Source organism: Astyanax mexicanus, chromosome 10, assembly GCF_023375975.1.
Source record: "Astyanax mexicanus isolate ESR-SI-001 chromosome 10, AstMex3_surface, whole genome shotgun sequence".
Classification (NCBI taxonomy): domain Eukaryota; kingdom Metazoa; phylum Chordata; class Actinopteri; order Characiformes; family Acestrorhamphidae; genus Astyanax; species Astyanax mexicanus.
In genome coordinates, this window is record NC_064417.1 from 2432830 (window position 1) to 2453219 (window position 20390).

The following is a 20390-nucleotide window of genomic DNA, read 5'->3' on the forward strand; positions in this document are numbered from 1 at the left end:
TCGGGAGAAGTGAGGACCGAGAAATAGCAGAAGTAGGAGAGTTCGAGCGAGCGTCATGTCTCTTGGTGCACGCCCCCCCACACACACACACACACACACACACTGGGAGAGGAAACTCTATCAGAAGTGATAAACAAGTGAGTGTGAGGTACCAACTTGCACGAGAGAGAAGAGAAAGAAAGAAGAGAGAAGAGTGTGGACGGAACTAAAATAGGTTAAGAAGGAAAAGAGAGAGAGAGATCTCTGAGAGGAGGAGTGTAGCTGTGAGCCGGCACTGACACTTCTGGTGGAGATCACATGGGCCGATGTCACCTCTCGCTGTATTTTCCCTCCAAGCACTGGAAATGAGGAGAGACATGTCTACACCCTTAAAAACGAGGTAAGACACCCTTCTTTCCTTCTTTATTTCCTTCTTTATTTCCTTCTTTCCTTCTTTATTTGCCATAAAATCTTCTCTTAATCCTCCAGCTTAACGGTTAAGATTAGGAAACACATGGGGTTTGGGGTTGCTGCCAGAAAGACGGGGGGTTTTGTGACTAAACTTTGCTCCAAAACTGAAGAATTCAAAATATTTCAGCCTTGCTGAGCAGTGTGGGGTACAGCGGGGGGAGAGCGGGGCCTGCATGCTGCCCCCGTCGTCCAGGAAACTGGGAAGATGTGGTGGGGACACCGTCCACCACCCCACCAGTAACAGTACCATTACTACTAGCAAGATAAGCTGGGAGGTAAAGCCACCCCCCCTTCTCTTGTGGGCAGAGGTTAAGGACCTGTGGGCTTTTTTTTAAAGCCAGGAATGTGATAATGTCATAACTTGCTGTGATAACTTATCAGAACAGACAAACAATAAGAAACACTCAACATTAAACAGCAGCAGAATAATGACTTTTAGTTTTTTTGCCACTGTTTGTCTCAGAATTGCCGCTACTGTGTTCATTCAATGAATATCATTGAAAAATGACTTCAGTAATGTGAGTCATATATTATATAGACGTGTTAAACACGGAGTGATCTATTTTAAGCATTTATTTATTTTATTGTTGATGATTATGGCTTACAGCCAATGAAAACCCAAAAATCAGTGTGCAACTGGTAGCAATTGGTACTTTTCAGTTTGAGCAAGTTTGAGCATTGTGCCAAGTCCTGCTGGAAAATGAAATCCACATCTCCATAAAAGTCGTCAGCAGATGATGGACATGTCTCTCCAAACCATCATTGACCATCAGTAAATTTTACATTTTATTTGTAAATCAAGGGAGCAGATTCTGGAAGTTTTCACCAATCAGTGATGGTCATCTGCTGGTGTTGATCCACTGTGTTTTATTATCAAGTCTAAGGTCAGTGCAGTTTTTTTGTTTTCCCGCAAAATCTTACAGCACTTCATGCTTCCCTCTGCTACTGACAACTTTAGTGGAGATGTGGATTTCATTTTCCAGCAGGACTTGGCACACTGTCCACACTGTCAAAAAAGTACCAATTGGTCCTATATCATATTCTAATGTTCTAAAACATTGATTTTCTGTCTTTTCATTAGCTGTAAGACATATTCATTAACAATAAAAGAAAGCTAATTGCAGATATGGTCAAGCCAAACTCTGATGACTCCCAATTGTGCTTTTAATTTAAAAGTATAAGAAAAAAAAACAACTGATTGCTGCTTTAACTAAAAATGAGAAACTCATTTTTTCGTACTTCTCTCATTTCTTAACCTAAGCCTGATGACTCAGTTCTCCTCGTAATGTCAAAGTGGATTTCCAATCCTACTCTTATGGCTTATCACATGATGGTGGAAACTACAACTGGTTACCCAGATCTGCAAGTGAAAAAACCCCTCTCACAATCGCGCATCATCTTCCACGGCAACAATTCAAGAACAACAAGCGATCGAAGCGTGAACGGAAAGACGGAAAGAGAGGTGATTCATTTGTAGAGTGCAGAGCGTGTGTCAGAAACCCCCAGAAAAAGTGACACATTCAACAATGGGAGTTCCCAGGCTCAATCAATCAAACCAATTAGGCATTAAACACAAGAAAAAAAAAAGTCTCATGCCAAAGACGTGGGTTTGAATCCGGCTTATGCAACCGCCCGTACCACGCTGAGATCTGTCACTCTGTCTGAGATATAGGGGAGAGATCGCTCTATTTCTGAGAACAATCTGGTGGCGCTTCTTGCTTCATATTGAACCTCGGGGTTAAGGGGGGAAAGTTTCTGGCGGCTTTCTGCCGCTCGGCTCCTTGGAGTGCATTCAGAACATCCTCTCCGGCTCCTCTTTCTCCCACATACAGTCTGTGTTCAGATAGCTGTATTCTCCAGAGCCCCTTCCATCAGGGAGAGCTCTTATGACCGTCTCCCAGAGCCTTCGCCTCTCCTGGGATGCTGTTGAGATCTCGACTCTCTTGCTTAAACCAAACATCACCTCTGGATTAAAGATTAAAGGGCAGAGGAGGTTGTCAAAAAGTTTCACGTGCGATGAAATGAAGAGTCCAGTCAGAACTACTGTAATAACTACTGTAGTGCTTCTGTTTCTCTGCTTCATTAATTGTTATATATTTTCTTCATTTCACCTTGTTCTTCAATGCTCACGACCCCACAGAACCACCACAGATCCACAGATACTAGGTACCGTATTTTTCGCACTTAAAATCCTTTAACCCTTTCAGACGCTGCGTTCATTACAATGGACAACATGTATTTTCTTATTTTTTCTTATTCAAATGTTTTGTTGCACATAACACTAACAGACTACAAACGAGCCAAGGAAACTATAGCTTAGCCCTGCCCACTGCACTGAAAAAATTATAAGCCATTAGAGCCAATAAGGCAAATTAAATGAGCTCATAAAAATGTTAAGCACAGGCTTCCAATCCAATCGCCATTTAAAACAATTGCTTATTTTATTTAATTGGATTTAATGTTCATACAGATTTCATATTAGAATACATAACAAATAATTAAAGCCTGAATGGGTTCATTTTTCCAAAAATCATCAGTGCTCCTTACAATCCGATGCTCCTTATGTATGAATTCTATGAATTCAGTTTAGTTTTCCAACAGTGTTAGCATTAGCCACTAACCACAGCACCAGCTCTTTTGCTAGTATATCGGCAAGTTTATCAGACTGTAGCCTGCTAATTTACCGTCTTAAAACAAGCTACTGTATGTGGGACGAACCGCTAGCTAATATTGCCTTATGTAAGAAAATTGACAATAATTGATAATGAGCCTTATAGTGTGCCTTATAGTGCGAAAAATATGGTATTATTTGGTGGTAGGTCAGCAGTGCTGCTGGAGTTTTTAAACACCTCAGTGTCACTACAAACAAAATGTACCTTCCAGCAAGACGATGACCCTAAACATACAGTCAGAGCTACAGTGGAATGGTTTAGATCAGAGACTATTCATGTGTTAAAATGAGTCTTGACCTGAATCAAGACTTGACCTAAATCTAATCATTGATCTTCTGTGGAGAGACATGAAAACTGTTGCCCACAGATTGAGTTGTTTTGCAAAGAAGAATGGGGCACAAATCTCAGTCTTTAGATGATCAAAAAAAAAAAAAAAGGCTTGCGGCTGTAATTGCAGCAAAAGGTGGTTAAACTAAGTATTGAGATAAAGGGGCTGAATACTCTTTTTACATTTTTTATTTGATTAGAAATTTGAAAACCATCATCATTTTCCTTCCACTTTACAAACGAAAAACACAATCTCAATAAAATACATCTATATGCTTAAAAAATGAGGTGGTCATGCAATGCTGACTGGACTATTTATAAAATAAAGGAACATTTTGCTGCAGGAAGGAGATTCTAACGTGACAAGCTGAAGAAAGGACATGGCTAATCTCCAGATTCTTGTGTTGGTCATTTTAAAAGGCGAAGAAAGTCTAAACTCTGCAGGCGGAGTCTTTTACCCTAAAGAATTTTGCATAACCGATGTGTAGCAAGTGTTAGCTAAAGTGTTGACCACAAACTCAACATCCCGCTCAAAAAGGAAACACTGCGACCATTGGCTGTCATATATATATATATATATATATGACAGCCAATGGTCCTAACTACTTTTTACTGACTTACTGAAGCACAAAATTGGTTTGTTAACCTCATTGAGCTTTGAACTTCATAGCCAAGTGTATCCAATCATGAGAAAAGGTATTTAAGGTGGCCAATCGCAAGTTGTTCTCCTATTTGAATCTCCTCTGAAGAGTGGCATCATGGGCTCATCAAAACAACTCTCAAATGATCTAAAAACAAAGATTGTTCAACATAGTTGTTCAGGGGAAGGAGACAAAACGTTGTCTCAGAGATTTAACCTGTCAGTTTCCACTGTGAGGAACATAGTAATTCGTTTTTTTTTTTGTTTTTTTTTTGCAGCACGTATCACTTTACTGCTCAAATGTTGCCTTTAACAACGTAATGATATTTATTTATGTTATGCACCCTCTATAACTATAAAAACCCTCAACAATAATAGGCAGAAAGCTATAGCACATATAGTCTCCTACAATACTTGTAAATTTAGCCACTGTCGCTTTTCAAATTTCCACTGACATATTCTTACTGTGTAGCCAATATACTCAAAAGAAAGCATTGGATCCCCATCTCTGATACATCTCTGGAAAAAAAATAAGAGAGCACTTCAGTTTCTGAATTTCTGAGTTTCAGTTTTTCTGATTTTGCTATTTATAGGTTTATGTTTGAGTGAAATGAACATTATTGTTTATTCTATAAACTACAGACAACATTTCTCCCAAATTCCAAATAAAAATATTATCAATATTTTATACAAATAACAAAAAAAAGATGCAGAGGTTTCAGACCTCCAATAATGCAAAGAAAACAAGTTTATATTCATAAAGTTTTAAGAGTTCAGAAATCAATATTTGGTGGAAAAACCCTGGTTTTTAATCACAGTTTTTTATGATTGCCGAGTAGCATCACAGCGCTATCGCTCGGAGGAAAGTGCAGCGACTCGGTTCTGATACATCAGCTCACAGATGCAGCCTTGTGCTGATCCTAATCACCCTAGGAGTGATGAGGAGAAAGAGAAGAGCATCATCTACTGTACTGTACCCACCCAGAGAGAGCAAAGCCAATTGTAGCAGCTGAAGGCAAGATGCATGAGCGGGATTCGAACCAGCATTCTCACAGTCATAGTGGCAGTGTTTTGGACTGCTGAACCACTTGCACCCCATTATAAGTTCCTTATTATAAGTAACATCAACATTCGTGGGATTTAATACAGGTCTGTAAGACTGCGATACATTTTTGCAGTCATTTTTTAGTCCAAAATAAAATATTCTCTTGTCTGGATGGAAAATATTTTGTCAAATATCTTCACACTGTACTGCACCTGTCGGACAACAGGTGTGTGTGTATGATCTACATTTTAAAACAGATAGCAAAGGTAAAAGTGTAATCTCACTACTGGAACTATTCCAATGCAAACAAGCTAAATAGATAAAGAGTGAATTTATAGTAACGTTCAGAAATCCATTTTTAGTTGACCCAACCATCTGCAGCAATGAAGTAACTGAACTAGAGTGAAGTTGAAGGTTTTAACCATTAACATCTAAATATATACAGTACCAGTTAATTGTTTGGACACGACTATTCTTATTTAATGTGTTTTCTTTCTTTTTATGATGTTTAACATTGTCAATTTAATAATGAATACTATAATAAAGCTATATAGGAACACATGCTTAATGAATTATTCTGTAAACAAAAAGTAAAAAATGGGAGCAGTAGTTTGGAAGGGCATTGGGTGATGTATGGGTTTAGAGGTAGGACAGGTGGGAAAGATTAGTGGGCTAAGCAGTATTCCTCTGATAGCAGTAAGATGCAGATGATTGGACGACACCAGGGGGGCAGTACTATTGATTGACTGATTTGCATATTATGTGTCTCCTAGAGTATTTCTAATAAACAGTTGCTGTCCATTGAAATGCTATATCTCCAATATTGAGGCACAGTTAGTTCCAACCCTGCAATGTGATTGGCTGAGAGGTGTTCTATGAGTGCCGTTATCAGCTGGTAATGCACTGTAACCGAAGCTCTCCATGTATTACTCCGCCACATACAGGTAACCTAGCAACGATACAGCGCTTACAAGCCAAACATCAACAGTGCAGCTACAAACAGAGCAGCAATGGAACTATTTTAAATGCCGGAGTGTTAATAACCAAACAGCAATCGCATTTTCTCCTCCTCTTTAACTCTAAATCTTTGAGTAAAAAGTGATAATGTAACTGTGGTATAATCACAATAATACACTTGAGGTTTGTGTTATAATGTGTAATATTGGCACTGCTGTGTTGCTCTATTAAACTAAAAATGGCTCAGGCTAGCAGACTACCCGCAGTGTTATATTCTTGGTACGGATGTGCACTCTATGAAGAAATAAGCTTATTTTTTCAGCTTCTGTCATTTAAAATGTTTCCCCACTTCCTGCCTCAAGCTGATGCAACTAAAAATGGCTACTGCTTACTCTACCACACCTGAATAATGCAACCGGTTTTCTACAGCCACAATGACTGCGGTGTACTATAGATCTAGATAAAAAAAAAAATGAGAGAGCACTTAAAAATGATGAGCTTCTTTGATGCTTGAATGTTTGCACCAGGAGTAAAGCAGTGTAAAGCAGCATAAAGTTATCCAAAAGCAGTATGTAAGACTGGTGGAGGAGAACATGATGCCAAGATGCATGAAAACTGTGATTAAAAACCAACCAGGGTTATTCCACCAAATATTGATTTCTGAACTCTTAAAACTTTATGAATATGAACTTGTTTTCTTTGCATTATTTGAGGTCTTACAGCTTACATTTTTTTTTTTTTTTGGAATTTGGGAGAAATGTTGTCTGTAGTTTATAGAATAAAACAGCAATGTTCATTTTACTCAAACATAAACTTATAAATAGCAAAATCAGAGAAACTCATTCAGAAATTAAAGTGGATTTAATATTTTCTGTAGGTCAAAGGGGAAATTCCCAATTGCAAATACAGTATATCTATTAAATCAGAGGAAAGTTTATAACAGCGAAATCCACAGAGAAGCACTCAGTGGGTGGACAACTCGTGACCTTATGCTGTCTTGACCTGGCAGTTAGTGAAAAGCCTGTAAGGAAATGTATGTAAGAGGAAAATGCAGCAGATGTTTAACTTTCTGTGGTTCACAAACTTGCTAACCATTTCCTAAATCTGTAGATTCTTTGCTCTTTCAAACCCACTTTATCTCAAAATCTCAAAATCGTAAGTGACTCACATTCAGATTAACAAGTCTACGAAAAACAGCTGAGATTTTAATTGCAAAAAAAAACTAAATCTTAGCAAGTTCAATTGTCTAATTTTAGGGCAATAAATCTGATTTTAGGAAAAATAATTTTCTTAATTAGTCTTACTTAGATTTTTCTCTGTATTTTAAGTAATTTGAAATCAAAATAACCACAAAGAGTCAGGAATCAAGTTATTCTGATTCTTGCTTGCAAATTTAAAGCAAAAAATCTGTGATTTTAGCTTGATTTAAAGTTATACTCCACTCATTTTGAGACTTTGCTACTGCTTTTTTAGGAAATCTTACTAAGACCTGAATTATCTCCAGTGATGGAAATGCTGTCTGTAATCCACAGAAAAAAAGACTTTAATATTTTAATATAAAATCTATATAGCAAATAAATCAGATTAACTAAACTATTTAATAGCTTTTTTTTTATTTCCATTGCATTGGAAGCCGGGTGTTCAAAATTGAATATTTTATATTGACCGTTTATTTCATAAACTAGATCAGTAAACAGTACAAAAAAAAAAATAATAATAATAATAATAAATTACTGTTACTTTGCATTGATGGCTCTAGTGGGCGGGGCCAAGCTACTGTTTCACTGGTTTAAAAACTTGTTCATTGGCTGGTTCATGGTCTATTCTAATTGACAGCAGCTCTTAAATAGTGTTATGTGCAACAAAACATTTAATATAATAAAGGAAAGTACATGATGTTTATTGTAATAAATGCTGAAAAGGTCTGAAGGAGTTTCTGGATCAGTTTCTCTGGTTTTGCTATTTATAGGTTTATGTTTGAGTAAAATGAACATTGTTGTTTTATTCTATAAACTACAGACAACATTTCTCCCAAATTCCAAATAAAAACATTTTAACTTAATGCATTTATTTGCAGAAAATGAGAAATGGCTAAAATAAAAAAAAAGATGCAGAGCTTTCAGACCTCTAATAATGCAAAGAGAACAACAAGTTCATATTCATAAAGTTTTAAGAGTTTAGAAATCAGTATTTGGTGTTTTTTAATTACAGTTTTCATGCATCATGTTCTCCTCCACCAGTCTTACACACTGCTTTTGGATAACTTTATGCTGCTTTACTCCTGGTGCAAAAATTCAAGCAGTTCAGTTTGGTTTGATGGCTTGTGGTCATCCATCTTCCTCTTGATTATAGAGAAAGAGAGAGAGACAGAGAGAGAGAGAGACAGAGAGACGTGACTAAGATATAAATATATAGCTTAACCGACATTGCATTTCTGACACATCTCAGTTACTTAGTGGTTACTAATATGAAATGCCGAGTTGGTGGCTATAGGCTGTAGTTATGTTCTGTTAATTATTGGGAAAAAGTAATTTAAAGAGTGCACTTTGCTCAAACATGTATTATATCATTACTCTCCAATGAAAAACAAGTATCTCAATTTTTGTCAATTTTTAGTTTATCACATAATTTGAACAGAAAAACTGTCCCCTACACTGCGCCAAAATTTCTTGATAAATGGTCCAATAGTAACTCTTCAAAATGACCTGAAATAAACCTTTTTTTACATTGACTTCTATTAAAAGTTAAGACTTTTTTTTTTTCTCTCTCCTGTTTCCATTGTACTACAGATTTTTTGTGTATAACAGAAGATGACACGCTAAGGTTGCTAAAATACACAATGTAAATTTCACACACACAAAAAAAAAAAAACATGAATAACAAAATTATACCTCACCTTGATTGAGATAAATGCGGCTCTTCAGTGGTTTTACACAAATGAGATATGTGGTTTAGAACAATGTATGAAGTTGTTACATAAAGTAAAACTCAAAATATAGAACAGTGGGGCTTGTAGCTTCATGACTGTAAAAAGTACATTCAAATTTAATATACTTTCTCTGTATTGCCATAAAATGTATTTTTAAGCAATATGCATAAAATTTTATGTTTTATTAACAGAAAATATACAGCTCTGATATCAGTTTCTGAATCAGTTTCTCTGATTTTGCTATTTATAGGTTTATGTTTGAGTAAAATGAACATTGTTGTTTTATTCTATAAACTACAGACAACATTTCTCCCAAATTCCAAATAAAAATATTCAAATATTGTCATTTAGAGCATTTATTTACAGAAAATGAGAAATGGCTGAAATAACAAAAAAAGATGCAGAACTTTCAGACCTCAAAAAATGCAAAGAAACCCCCCCAAAAAACAAGATCATATTCATAAAGTTTAAGAGTTCACAAATCAATATTTGGTGGAATAACCCTGGTTTTTAATCACAGTTTTTAATCATGCATCTTGGCATCATGTTCTCCTCCACCAGTCTTACACACTGCTTTTGGATAACTTTTTTTTATAAATTCTGCCCTCAGTTGAGGGATTTTCATCTTCTATCTCATTTTTGTACAGTGTTGTCTTCATTGTTCTAATACTTCGCCCGGTACTGTACATTTTCAGTGCAACCACATCTGTCAAACATACTGTTAAACACGTGCTGTGCAAGCTAGTGCACAAATATAGTGCAGACAGCTGTGAAAATGGAAAGTCCCATATGCTAAGCTGTGAAGGGTAGGTGGATGAGTGCACTGCACTCGTTTTAACTCTATAAGCCCACAAACTGCCAAAACGGAAAGCCTGAAAATGGGAAAATCACATAGTTAAAAGCAATAGAAGCAAATGCAGCCCAACTGTATATAAGATTCCCATTTTGAAAGATGTTGATGATTTACATTTTAGTCATTATCCTGTTAAACATTATAAGCTCTTATAGTGTACTACAAATACTGTTTGTTTTATGCAGCTCAGGATAGAAATTAGAGCACTAAACTAAAATGATAAGTTTCTTAGATTTTACCAAATTGAAAACCTCTGGAATATAATCAAGAGGAAGATGGATGATCACAAGCCATCAAACCACCAAACTGAACTGCTTGACTTTTTGCACCAGGAGTAAAGCAGCATAAAGTTATCCAAAAGCAGTGTGTAAGACTGGTGGAGGAGAACATGATGCCAAGATGCATGAAAAAACTGTGATTAAAAACAAGGGTTATTTCACCAAATATTGATTTCTGAACTCTTAAAACTTTATGAAGATGAACTTGTTCTCTTTGCATTATTTGAGGTCTGAAAGTTATGCACCTTTTTTTTGTTATTTCTCATTTCTCATTTTTTGTAAATAAATGCTCTAAATGACAATATTTTTATTTGTAATTTGGGAGAAATGTTGTCTGTAGTTTATAGAATAAAACAACAATGTTCATTTTACTCAAACATAAACATATAAATAGCAAAATCAGAGAAACTGATTCAGAAACTGAAGTGGTCTCTTAATTTTTTTCAGAGCTGTATAAAAGTGGGGTCCAAACATTTGTAAGAGCTACTAGTTAAAACTTTAAACATTTGAGAGACATTCTGAAATTTGAAATTGAACTTCTAAATATCTGTATAAATATAAGTATTTGTGTGGATTTTGTGTGTCCCCTGTTGTTTTAACCCCTTGAACCCTGGGATTGTGTTTCAGTCATTAATCACAAAGCAGAAACTATTGTAAACCATTTGGTTTAGTGCATCTTGTGGAGTCCCACAGGGTTTTATTTTGGGGCCGGTTAAATATAACAGTGATGCCGTTATGAGAAAGACGGAGTGTGGGCTGTATGTAAAAGGTCTCGAGGGGTTAGTGACAGTGTTCACTCAAGCTGCATGGACTTGTTTTGTACAAGTTTGTACCAAAACCTTTGATAAGAAGATCAAATTAAACGAGTTGTCCCCCTGTCACAGGGGGACGTAGGGCCCTCGCACAACAGCGCAAATCGTTCCGGGCCAAACTGAGAAACCGGTGAAAGTAATTTTGTGATATTATTGTGTGTGGTAATGAGTTTTTTATACAGTTAAACATATCAAATATTCATTTAAAGTATAGGTGGCGCTATAGAGCTCTAAAAACACATATATATTTGACATTTTCAATCTACATCAAAGAACAGCCTCAGTTAAGCTTTTCTCAGTTATAACCTCCTCAAAACACCTAGCATTCCCTAGGTGTCAACTTCCTGTTTTGATGTGGAATCTCAAAAAATTCAACCGTCCACCATTTCGTCCTTGTTACAGATATCGACTATTCCTTCACAATTTATCATCACATATGTTCAATGTTTATTTTTACCAAATACCAAGAGAATTCAACGAATTTCCTAGGAGTAGTTTGACAATATATGCAAAAAATGTGTGTAAAATGCAGATATTTCAAAATGGCTGACTTCCTGTTGGGTGGAGTCAGTCCTACCACTACTGAAAATGTGTCTAATGATGTTTCTTGTGTTTTTCCCAAGTTTCATGAATTTTCAATCATCTGTGTTCTGACCGTGTCATGGTTTCACTTTGGTTTAGTGTTGCGTCTCTAGTGAATCAATTGCTTGCCATTACGTCACCATTTTACCGATCAACTAATCCTTTGGCAATTTTCATCAAACATGTCTGATGTTCAATCACAGCTAATTTAGAGGTAATCTGACAAAGATTTTAGGAGCAGTTTAAATGAGTTTGTGAAAAATGTGTAAAAATATTACGAATTCCAATATGGCCGACTTCCTGTTGGGCGGAGCTAATACAAGCCAATTGCAAATATGTGCAGAGTCACAGTATCTACATTCCTACCAAAATTTGAGAAGATTAGACAAGTTTTGACTCATCCACAGCTGATTTATTAAACAAAGTAGATAGGGGGCGCTGTAGAGTCCGCTAGCTACACATGAAAAAATTATCACACTATTTGTAAAGTGTCTTTAGGTCTTTTGGAATCTGACAATTTTCAAGAGTTTTTGAGCATTTCCGTAATGTCAATTATTCATTGCATCCTAGGTGGCGCTATAGAGCCAATGAAATACGTATACATGAAATTTAAAATTTTAGATCAAAGGACCGCTTAAGTGAAGCAGGCCTGTACATTTTCGTGAGTTTTAATCCTTTGTAACCTCCTGAAACACCTACCAAGACCACAATGTAATCACTTCCTGTTTTAATGGGGCATCTCAAGCAATTCAACTGTCCGCCATTTCGTCCACATTTAAGATATCGACTATTCCTTCACAATTTATCATCAGATATGTTAGTAGTTTATTACTGACAAATATCAAGAGTATTCAACAAATTACCTAGGGGGAGTTCGACATAGTATGCAAAAAATGTGTGTAAAATGCACTTATTTCAAAATGGCCGACTTCCTTTTGGGCGGAGTCAGTCCTACCAATAATAAAAACATGTCTTATGATGTCTCTTGTGTTTCTGCCAATTTTCATGAATTTTCAATCATCTGTGTTCTTACCGTGTCATGGTTTCACTTTGGTTTAGTGTTGCGCCTCTAGTAAATCAATTGTCCACCATTCTATCAGCGTTTTAGCGATCAACTATTCCTTTGGCAGTTTTCATCAATTGTGTCTGATGTTCATCCACAGCTAATTAAGAGGTAATCGGACAAAGACTTTAGGAGCAGTTTAAATGAGTTGGTGAAAAATTTGTAAAAATTTCGCAAATTTCAAAATGGCCGACTTCCTGTTGGGCGGAGCTAAAACAATCTAATTGCAAATATGTGCAGGGTCATAGTATCTACATTCCTACCAAAATTTGAGAAGATTAGACAAATTTTGACACATTCACAGCTAATTTATTAACCATACAAATTAGGGGGCGCTGTAGAGTCAGCTAGCTATGCATGAAAAAATTATCACAATATTTGTAAAGTGATTTTAGGTCTAATGGAATCTGACCCTTTTCAAGTGTTTTTGAGCATTCCCGTAATGTCAAATATGCATTGAAGCCTAGGTGGCGCTATAGAGCCAATGAAATATGTATATATGAAATTTAAATTTTTCATCCAAGTACCACTTAAGTCAAGCAGGCCTGTAAAGTTTCGAGAGTTTTCAAGCTTGTAAACCTACTCAAACACCTACCAACACCAGAATGTATTCACTTCCTGTTTTAATGGGGTATCTCCAGCAATTCAACTGTCCGCCATTTCGTCCCTGTTTAAGATATCGACTATTCCTTCGCAATTTATCATCAGGTGTGTTAGTAGTTTATTACTGACAAATATCAAGAGTATTCAACAAATTCCCTAGGAGGAGTTTGACAAAGTATGCAAAAAATGTGTGTAAAATGCACTTTTTTCAAAATGGCCCACTTCCTGTTGGGCGGAGTCAGTCTTACCAATACTAAAAACGTGTCTTATGATGTCTATTATGTTTCTGTAAAGTTTCATGAATTTTCAATCATCTGTGTTATGATCGTGTCATGGTTTAACTTTGGTCTAGTGTTGCGTCTCCATTAAATTAATTGCCTGCCATTACGCCATCGTTTCAGCTATCGACTATTCCTTCGCAATTTATCACCATGTATGTCTGGAGCCTATCCACGCCCAATTTAGAGATAATCTGACAAAGACTCTAGGAGGAGTTCGAATGAGTTCGTCAAAAATGTGTAAAAATTCCACAAATTTCAAAATGGCCGACTTCCTGTTGGGCGGAGCTAATACCAGCCAATGGGTAATATGTGCGGGATGACACTTTCTATGTTGTTGCCAAAAATCGAGAATATTGGAGAAATTTTGAGACAGCTACAGCTAATTTAATGGAATAAACAATATAGGGGGCGCTGTAGAGTCCTCTAGCTACACATGAGAAAAACGACAAAATATTTCTAAATCATTTCAAGGACTTATTGAATCTGCCAATCATCAAGAGGCTGAGAGCTTTTTATAAATGTGATATAAAATAGGTGGCGCTAGAGAGCTAATGAAACACGAATTTACGAAATTCCAACTTAAGGTCAAAGTTTGGCCTAAGCCAAATAGCTCTGTAAAATTTTAGGAGTTTTCAAACATCTTAACCCCTCCGAAACTTAGCGGGAAACTTTTTATTTTGCAACTTCCTGTCAAAATGGCCGACTTCCTGTTGGGCGGAGTCAAATAAAACCAAGTGATCCTTGTTCTTTATGAGGAGGTGAATGAGCGTACCAAAGTTGGTGTACATTGGACAAACTTCATCCCAGCCACTGCCGACGTTTGGGGGCGCTATAGAGCTCCTGAACCATGCTAAAGTCCAGCCTCTATGGAACTTTAAAATTTTCGCCGAGCTTGAGGCCTATGCCAATTTGTATGAGTTTTCGAGTATAGGAAATGCCTCAAAAATGGGCGAAAGTGTCCGGAATAATAATAATAATAATAATAATAATAATCCTTCCAAAAACAATAGGGCTTTGCACCTCCGGTGCAGGCTTCGCCTGCGCCTTCGGTGCTCGGGCCCTAATGAATGCAGTTTGTAATGTCTGTAATCTATACAGTAAATCCAAACAATAGAAATGTTATTATATTATTTAAGGTATGCTGTTTCAGTAGTCTATCATACACCCTGCTCAAGGCACGTCATGATGCTCATTGCTATCTTACACCCTGTCAACACTTCTTTTTTAACACCTTGCACTCATAAATGTCTTTTTTATGTCTTTACACATAGTCTTCCCTTTTCTATGAAATTGATTTTGACTTTAAATCTACTGATCTTGTTAATAAATACTGAGCTTGCAGTATCTGATGACTCAGCATTTTAGTTTTTCTTTGATTGCGGATTAAAGATAATATTAAACTGCAGCCTGAATTCACAGAACACAAGTCCTCTCAAAAGTTGATGCGAATCATTAATTTCCTCTGGCACAGTGAAGCCACTATTTTACTGTTTGAGCAAACAAGTTTGTGAGAACCTGAACACATGCTGAGCCTGAGTTTCCGTTTAGTTTCTATTCAGGACATGCAAACGAGATGCAAACAAGCGGCTCGCGCCCGTTCTTTCATGCTCTTTTATAGTGGCTAACACCACAGCTGTTGCATGTGCACCACTAATGCAAATTGGGTTTCTAAGGACACAACTCAGTGTTTTTTTTTACTCTTATACTTACGCTGTTACACTGCTCTTAACCAGTCCTTTTTTGTGTTTTGTGTGCTTTGTGTCTTTCAGGACTGGATACCAGACCACGACGAGAGCATCCTAAGGACCACACTGACTCTGGATGACAACCTGCTTCATTTTTTATTTTTATTTTTGTAAAAATGCTTGGCTTCCTTTTGCACCATCACAAGAGACGAGTTTGGATCATATGCTTGGATTCACAGAGGAAATGGGCGCCTTGAGGAGCTCAACCATTAACGTTCCACAATGACCTCAGGGTGAGCAAATAAGACTGACTAATCGACTTTCTTTGGAGCTTTGGGGAAATCCTACAGATCTGGACAAATGAGAGGAAAATGAATGATACCACATGTGAAAACGAAACGACACAGAGAGCTATTCGAGAATACCAGCATTACACCTATGCGGTCATCTACACTGTAATCCTGGTCCCTGGGTTGATCAGCAACGTCCTGGCGCTCTGGGTCTTCCATGCCTACGTGAAAGAGACGAAGAAGGCTGTGATCTTCATGATCAACCTGGCCATCGCCGACCTGCTGCAGGTGCTTTCCTTACCTTTGCGTATTTACTACTACCTGAACAAGTCCTGGCCTTTCGGACACTCCCTCTGCATGTTTTGCTTCTACCTGAAGTATGTGAACATGTACGCCAGCATCTACTTCCTGGCGTGCATCAGTTTGAGACGCTGTTGGCTCATTATTTACCCGCTGCGCTACAGTGGCGCAAAAAGGTGGCGCGACAGGGGCTGGTGCGCGGTGGGCTGGTTTATCGTATGTATTGGATGCCTGCCTTTTCCCTTGCTGAGAAAGAACTCAACAACCAACTCGACTGACTCCATCTGCTTCTCAGAGCTGCCGATGGGTCCTCTGACCATGGCCGGCGGAGTGACGCTCGTCACCCTGGCGGAGATCACGGGTTTCCTGTTGCCGCTAGGCGTGGTGCTCACCTGCACGTGTTTAACCGCCGCCAGTTTGCGGGAAAAGAACTGCATCTTGCAAGATGCTGGAGAAAAGCGCAAAGCGCTCAAGATGGTCCTGAGCTGCGCTTGTGTTTTCTTGGTCTGCTTCATGCCGTACCACATCACCTTCCCCTTGGACTTCTTGGCCAAGTCAAAGATGAAAGTTAGCTGCACTTTTAGGAAGGCCATCCTCCACTCCCACCCTATAACCCTGTGCCTGGCCAGCTTCAACTCCTGCCTGGACCCGGTCATGTACTACTTCACCACTGATGAATTCAAGCGGCGGCTCTCGAGACCGGAGCTGCCGGAAAGCTTCCACTTGCACAGAAGGATTTCCTCGACGACGACCGAGGCCACGGCACTGCAGTCGGACTATAAAGAATGAGGGCAAAGACTTTGGGACGTACTGTAACTTTTTTATTTTACTGTAGTCATTGATTTTGGAGGGTATGACCCTCAAAAGCCTGCAGACTAAGCTTGAAAATACAACCAAATCAATTCCAAAAAAAAAAAAAAGCTGGGATGGTGTGTGAAATATACAGGGGTTGGACAATGAAACTGAATTCTGCCTTGATTTGGGCAGCCGTGGTTTTATGTTTTTTGGATACAATCCCTTTCAGACAGCTTCCTCTTACAGCGTCCACAGTTAATCCTGTTGGATGTGGTTGGTCCTTTTTGGTGGTATGCTGACATTACCCTGGATACCGTGGCTCTTGATGCATCACAAAGACTTGCTGTCTTGGTCACAGATGCTCCAGCAAGACGTGCACCAACAATTTGTCCTCTTTTGAACTCTGGTATGTCACCTATAATGTTGTGTGCATTGCAATTTATTTAGAGCAGAACTGTGCTCTTACCCTGCTAAATGAACCTTGTTTCAGTTTCATTGTCCAACCCCTGTAAATAAAAACAGAATTCAGTGATTTGCAAATCTAACAGGCCCATCATTCATTTACGATAAAAAAAAAATAGCACACATATCAGATGCTGAAAGTGAGACATTTTAATGACGATTAACAAAATCAATATCATACTGAATATCATACCACCTGCTAGTGGAGGTGATCTCAGTCTGGTCCTAAACAAACTCTGGAGCGGTTCTCTTGTGGTGAGAATGTGATCTGATCTCGATCCGACACAGCTACCAAATATACTTCTTTTTTTTTGAGGAGTTTTGAGCTAAACTGCTGATATGGAGCAGTTTAATCTGATGGATTAGCCAGATAATGCTAATAGCATGGTACCAATGCTATGAACAAACGCTGTCCCTGCTGCTGCTCCATGCTGTTTACACACTGAGCACTGAGCATGTGCATCATTCACTGCTCTCAGCCGCAAGACCCATTACAGTGTGTTTAAAAGCACATAATGCGCATTTTGGTGTGTTTAGGTGTGTTTATGCCTGTGTGAAAATAAACCAAACAGAGGGAGGAACGCTCCAAATAAACAAATTCATCAAATGATCCGGACCGTAGAAACTTTCACAACTACAGCTGTAAAATAAACCTTAATGCAGTTCCACCTGAGGGCCTGAAGATCACCAGCATCAAATTCCTAATTGATTGTTGGCTTCTCTGAAACTTATGATGATATTATGCACTTTTGATGGTGGGGTTTTCAAGGTCAAGGGCTATTTTAATTTGAGGAACATATGGTACAATTATTTCATAATTTTTATACTTTTTTTGCATATGGCTGAACTTTTGCCTCTCTAAAATGCTCTTTTTACACTGTTTTTTTGTTTCTCTCAACTTTTTTTGAGATGCGTTGAAAAATAGTTTTTTTATTTTGTGAAATGGTATGAAATGTCCCACTTTTAACATTTCATATGTGTAAAATATGGGTCTATGAGATTTGCCAATCATTGCTTTCTATTTTTATTTATATTTAAAAACAATTCACAGCATTTTCACACATTTTTGGATTTGGTGTTGTATGTACAGTGTATCTGTATAAGTAGGGCACCTTAGAACCATTACTTTTACTCCCTTTAGTCCCTTAATCATGGGAAAAAAAACCTGTGGAGAAGTAAGTTATATCTTAAGATATGAATTACGATGATCTGTGCGCTGTGAACTCAGTAGTGTATAAAACTGCAGATAAAGAATATATTTATGAATGAATGAAAGGTCTGAAGTGGCCAATGATATGAGTGTGTATAGTATATATATATATATATATATGTACAAGAGCTTTTAAAGACTATCAAAAACTATGAATTTATGCCAATGTGAACATGAAATCCAAAGAAAAAAGGAAAGAAATGGAAAGAAAAGGTTCAGAGAGCCTCTTTTCTTGTGAATAAGATGAAATTGAATGTGAACACATAATAAAATATGATTTGTGACCAATAAATACAGCACATAAATACAGCCTGATCCAAATACACACTAATTTCTTATCAAACACTGTTGCAATTCCTTTTTTTTGATGCCTAGCGAGACACAGACACATATAAACAAATAAAAGAAAGGACCACACATCTATATTTAGCTAAAGTTCAAGGAAGGCTTGGCTTCCTGTAACAGTGCACTATTTCTGAAGAAAGTGAAATGGGCAGGTGTTGCAATTCGTTGTAAAACATGAGCAAACTGAGCAAACGTGTCTCCGGAAAGAAGGTCACCTACTTCAGAACTTCTGTTACACAAAATAAAAGAATAAAAGGTATCAGTAAGAACAAAAGAAATGTAACTAATAAAATAAAATAACAATGTTGCACAGAAATGTCAGATAGAGGAATGTGCTGCATAATATAATAATGCAATACACAAAAATATATATATAAAAAAACATGCAACATTGTGTTACATTGTGTCAATTTTATGCAAATTCATGATGAATGGAACTTCTGGAAATTCTCCAAAATGACTTTAATTATTATTAATTTATTTACAATTATTTTGCACTGACTCTTGTTAAAGGATATGCATATTTTTCCTGCACTAGTAAAATTGTTACTTTATTTTTTCCCCTTACATTACTTTTACTTTTATACTTTAAGTAGTTTTGAAACCAGTACTTTTTAAAAACTCTTTTACTTAAAGAGTAAAAAGCTTGAGTTGATAAATCTTGATAAAAACTTCTACAGAAGTATTTGAATATTTGAAACACTAGTAATGAATGGAGATACTTAAGAAATGCTCCAAAATGACTATTTTTATTTATTTTTATTTATTTTAAATTATACACATATATTTTTTCTTTCTCCTGTACTAGTAAAATAGTTACTATTTTACATATATATATATATATATATATATATATATATATTTTTTTTTTTTTTTTGTTAAACAGTGATGATATGCCGGTAAAATAAGATGCATGTTTAACACTTTCAGACCCTGCATCCATTTCAATGGACATCTTGAATTTTTTGTTGCACAAACTAGAGCTAATTAACAAGTTTACAAGCCACTGAAACTGTAGCTTAGCCCCGCCCACTGCACTGGAAAAAAAATAGCAACTCAAATAGCGATTCAGGCAAATTTAGAGCTATTTGATTGATTTATGTATTTTACTTTTTTTTATTACTTTTTGGATGGTCTGATAAGTAAAACAGGTCAAATTTATATATAAAAACACAGGATTTCAATAGAATGGACATTTAAAAAAATATTGTTTTATATTAGAAAATAAGAGTCGTCTTTTGTGTGTACTGAATACAAAAAACAGAATTTTTATATTTTTTTCTATCATTGGAACATAATTCAGGCCTGGAAGGGTTAATTTACAGCAACAATAACTTGCTGTAATGATGAAGCACCCATACTTCCTTACTTATTTACCTTAATTAAGTAAAAATATTGGTTATCTATATTTTACTAAGTAATTGTTTTTTTTTATCTTTAATTTTCACACAATTATCTGTACTTTCTACTCCTTACATTTTAAAAATATTCCTTTTTTTTGTATAGTTCCTTAACTTTTGTACTATGCACTATAATCATAAGCGTTAAATGTACAAAAAAATCTACCAAAATAATATAATATAAATATAATATAATATAATTTAATATAAATAATATAGACATATAGACAAATATATAAATAACTCATTAAAAATAAATACTGCACATCTTGCATGTTTTAAAATAGCAACTCTGCTCACACTTCTCTAAAACAGTGATAGTGAGTCACTGGCACGTACATTTCATCTCTTGCTCACACTTTTTTAAAGACGTTTGTACACTTTCTGCAGCAGCTACACTTGAAAATGTTC

At 36.6% G+C, this 20390-nt stretch overlaps 1 protein-coding gene across 1 annotated transcript; it reads left to right on the top strand.

Moving 5' to 3' along the window:
* Nucleotides 1–18577, top strand: gpr174 (G protein-coupled receptor 174). Its single transcript, XM_007228396.4, has 2 exons — nt 1–379; nt 15262–18577. Exon 2 carries the CDS (start codon nt 15549–15551, stop codon nt 16554–16556), a length of 1008 nt encoding a protein of 335 aa, XP_007228458.2. The 5' UTR covers nt 1–379; nt 15262–15548; the 3' UTR covers nt 16557–18577.
* Nucleotides 18578–20390: the final 1813 nt, after the last annotated feature.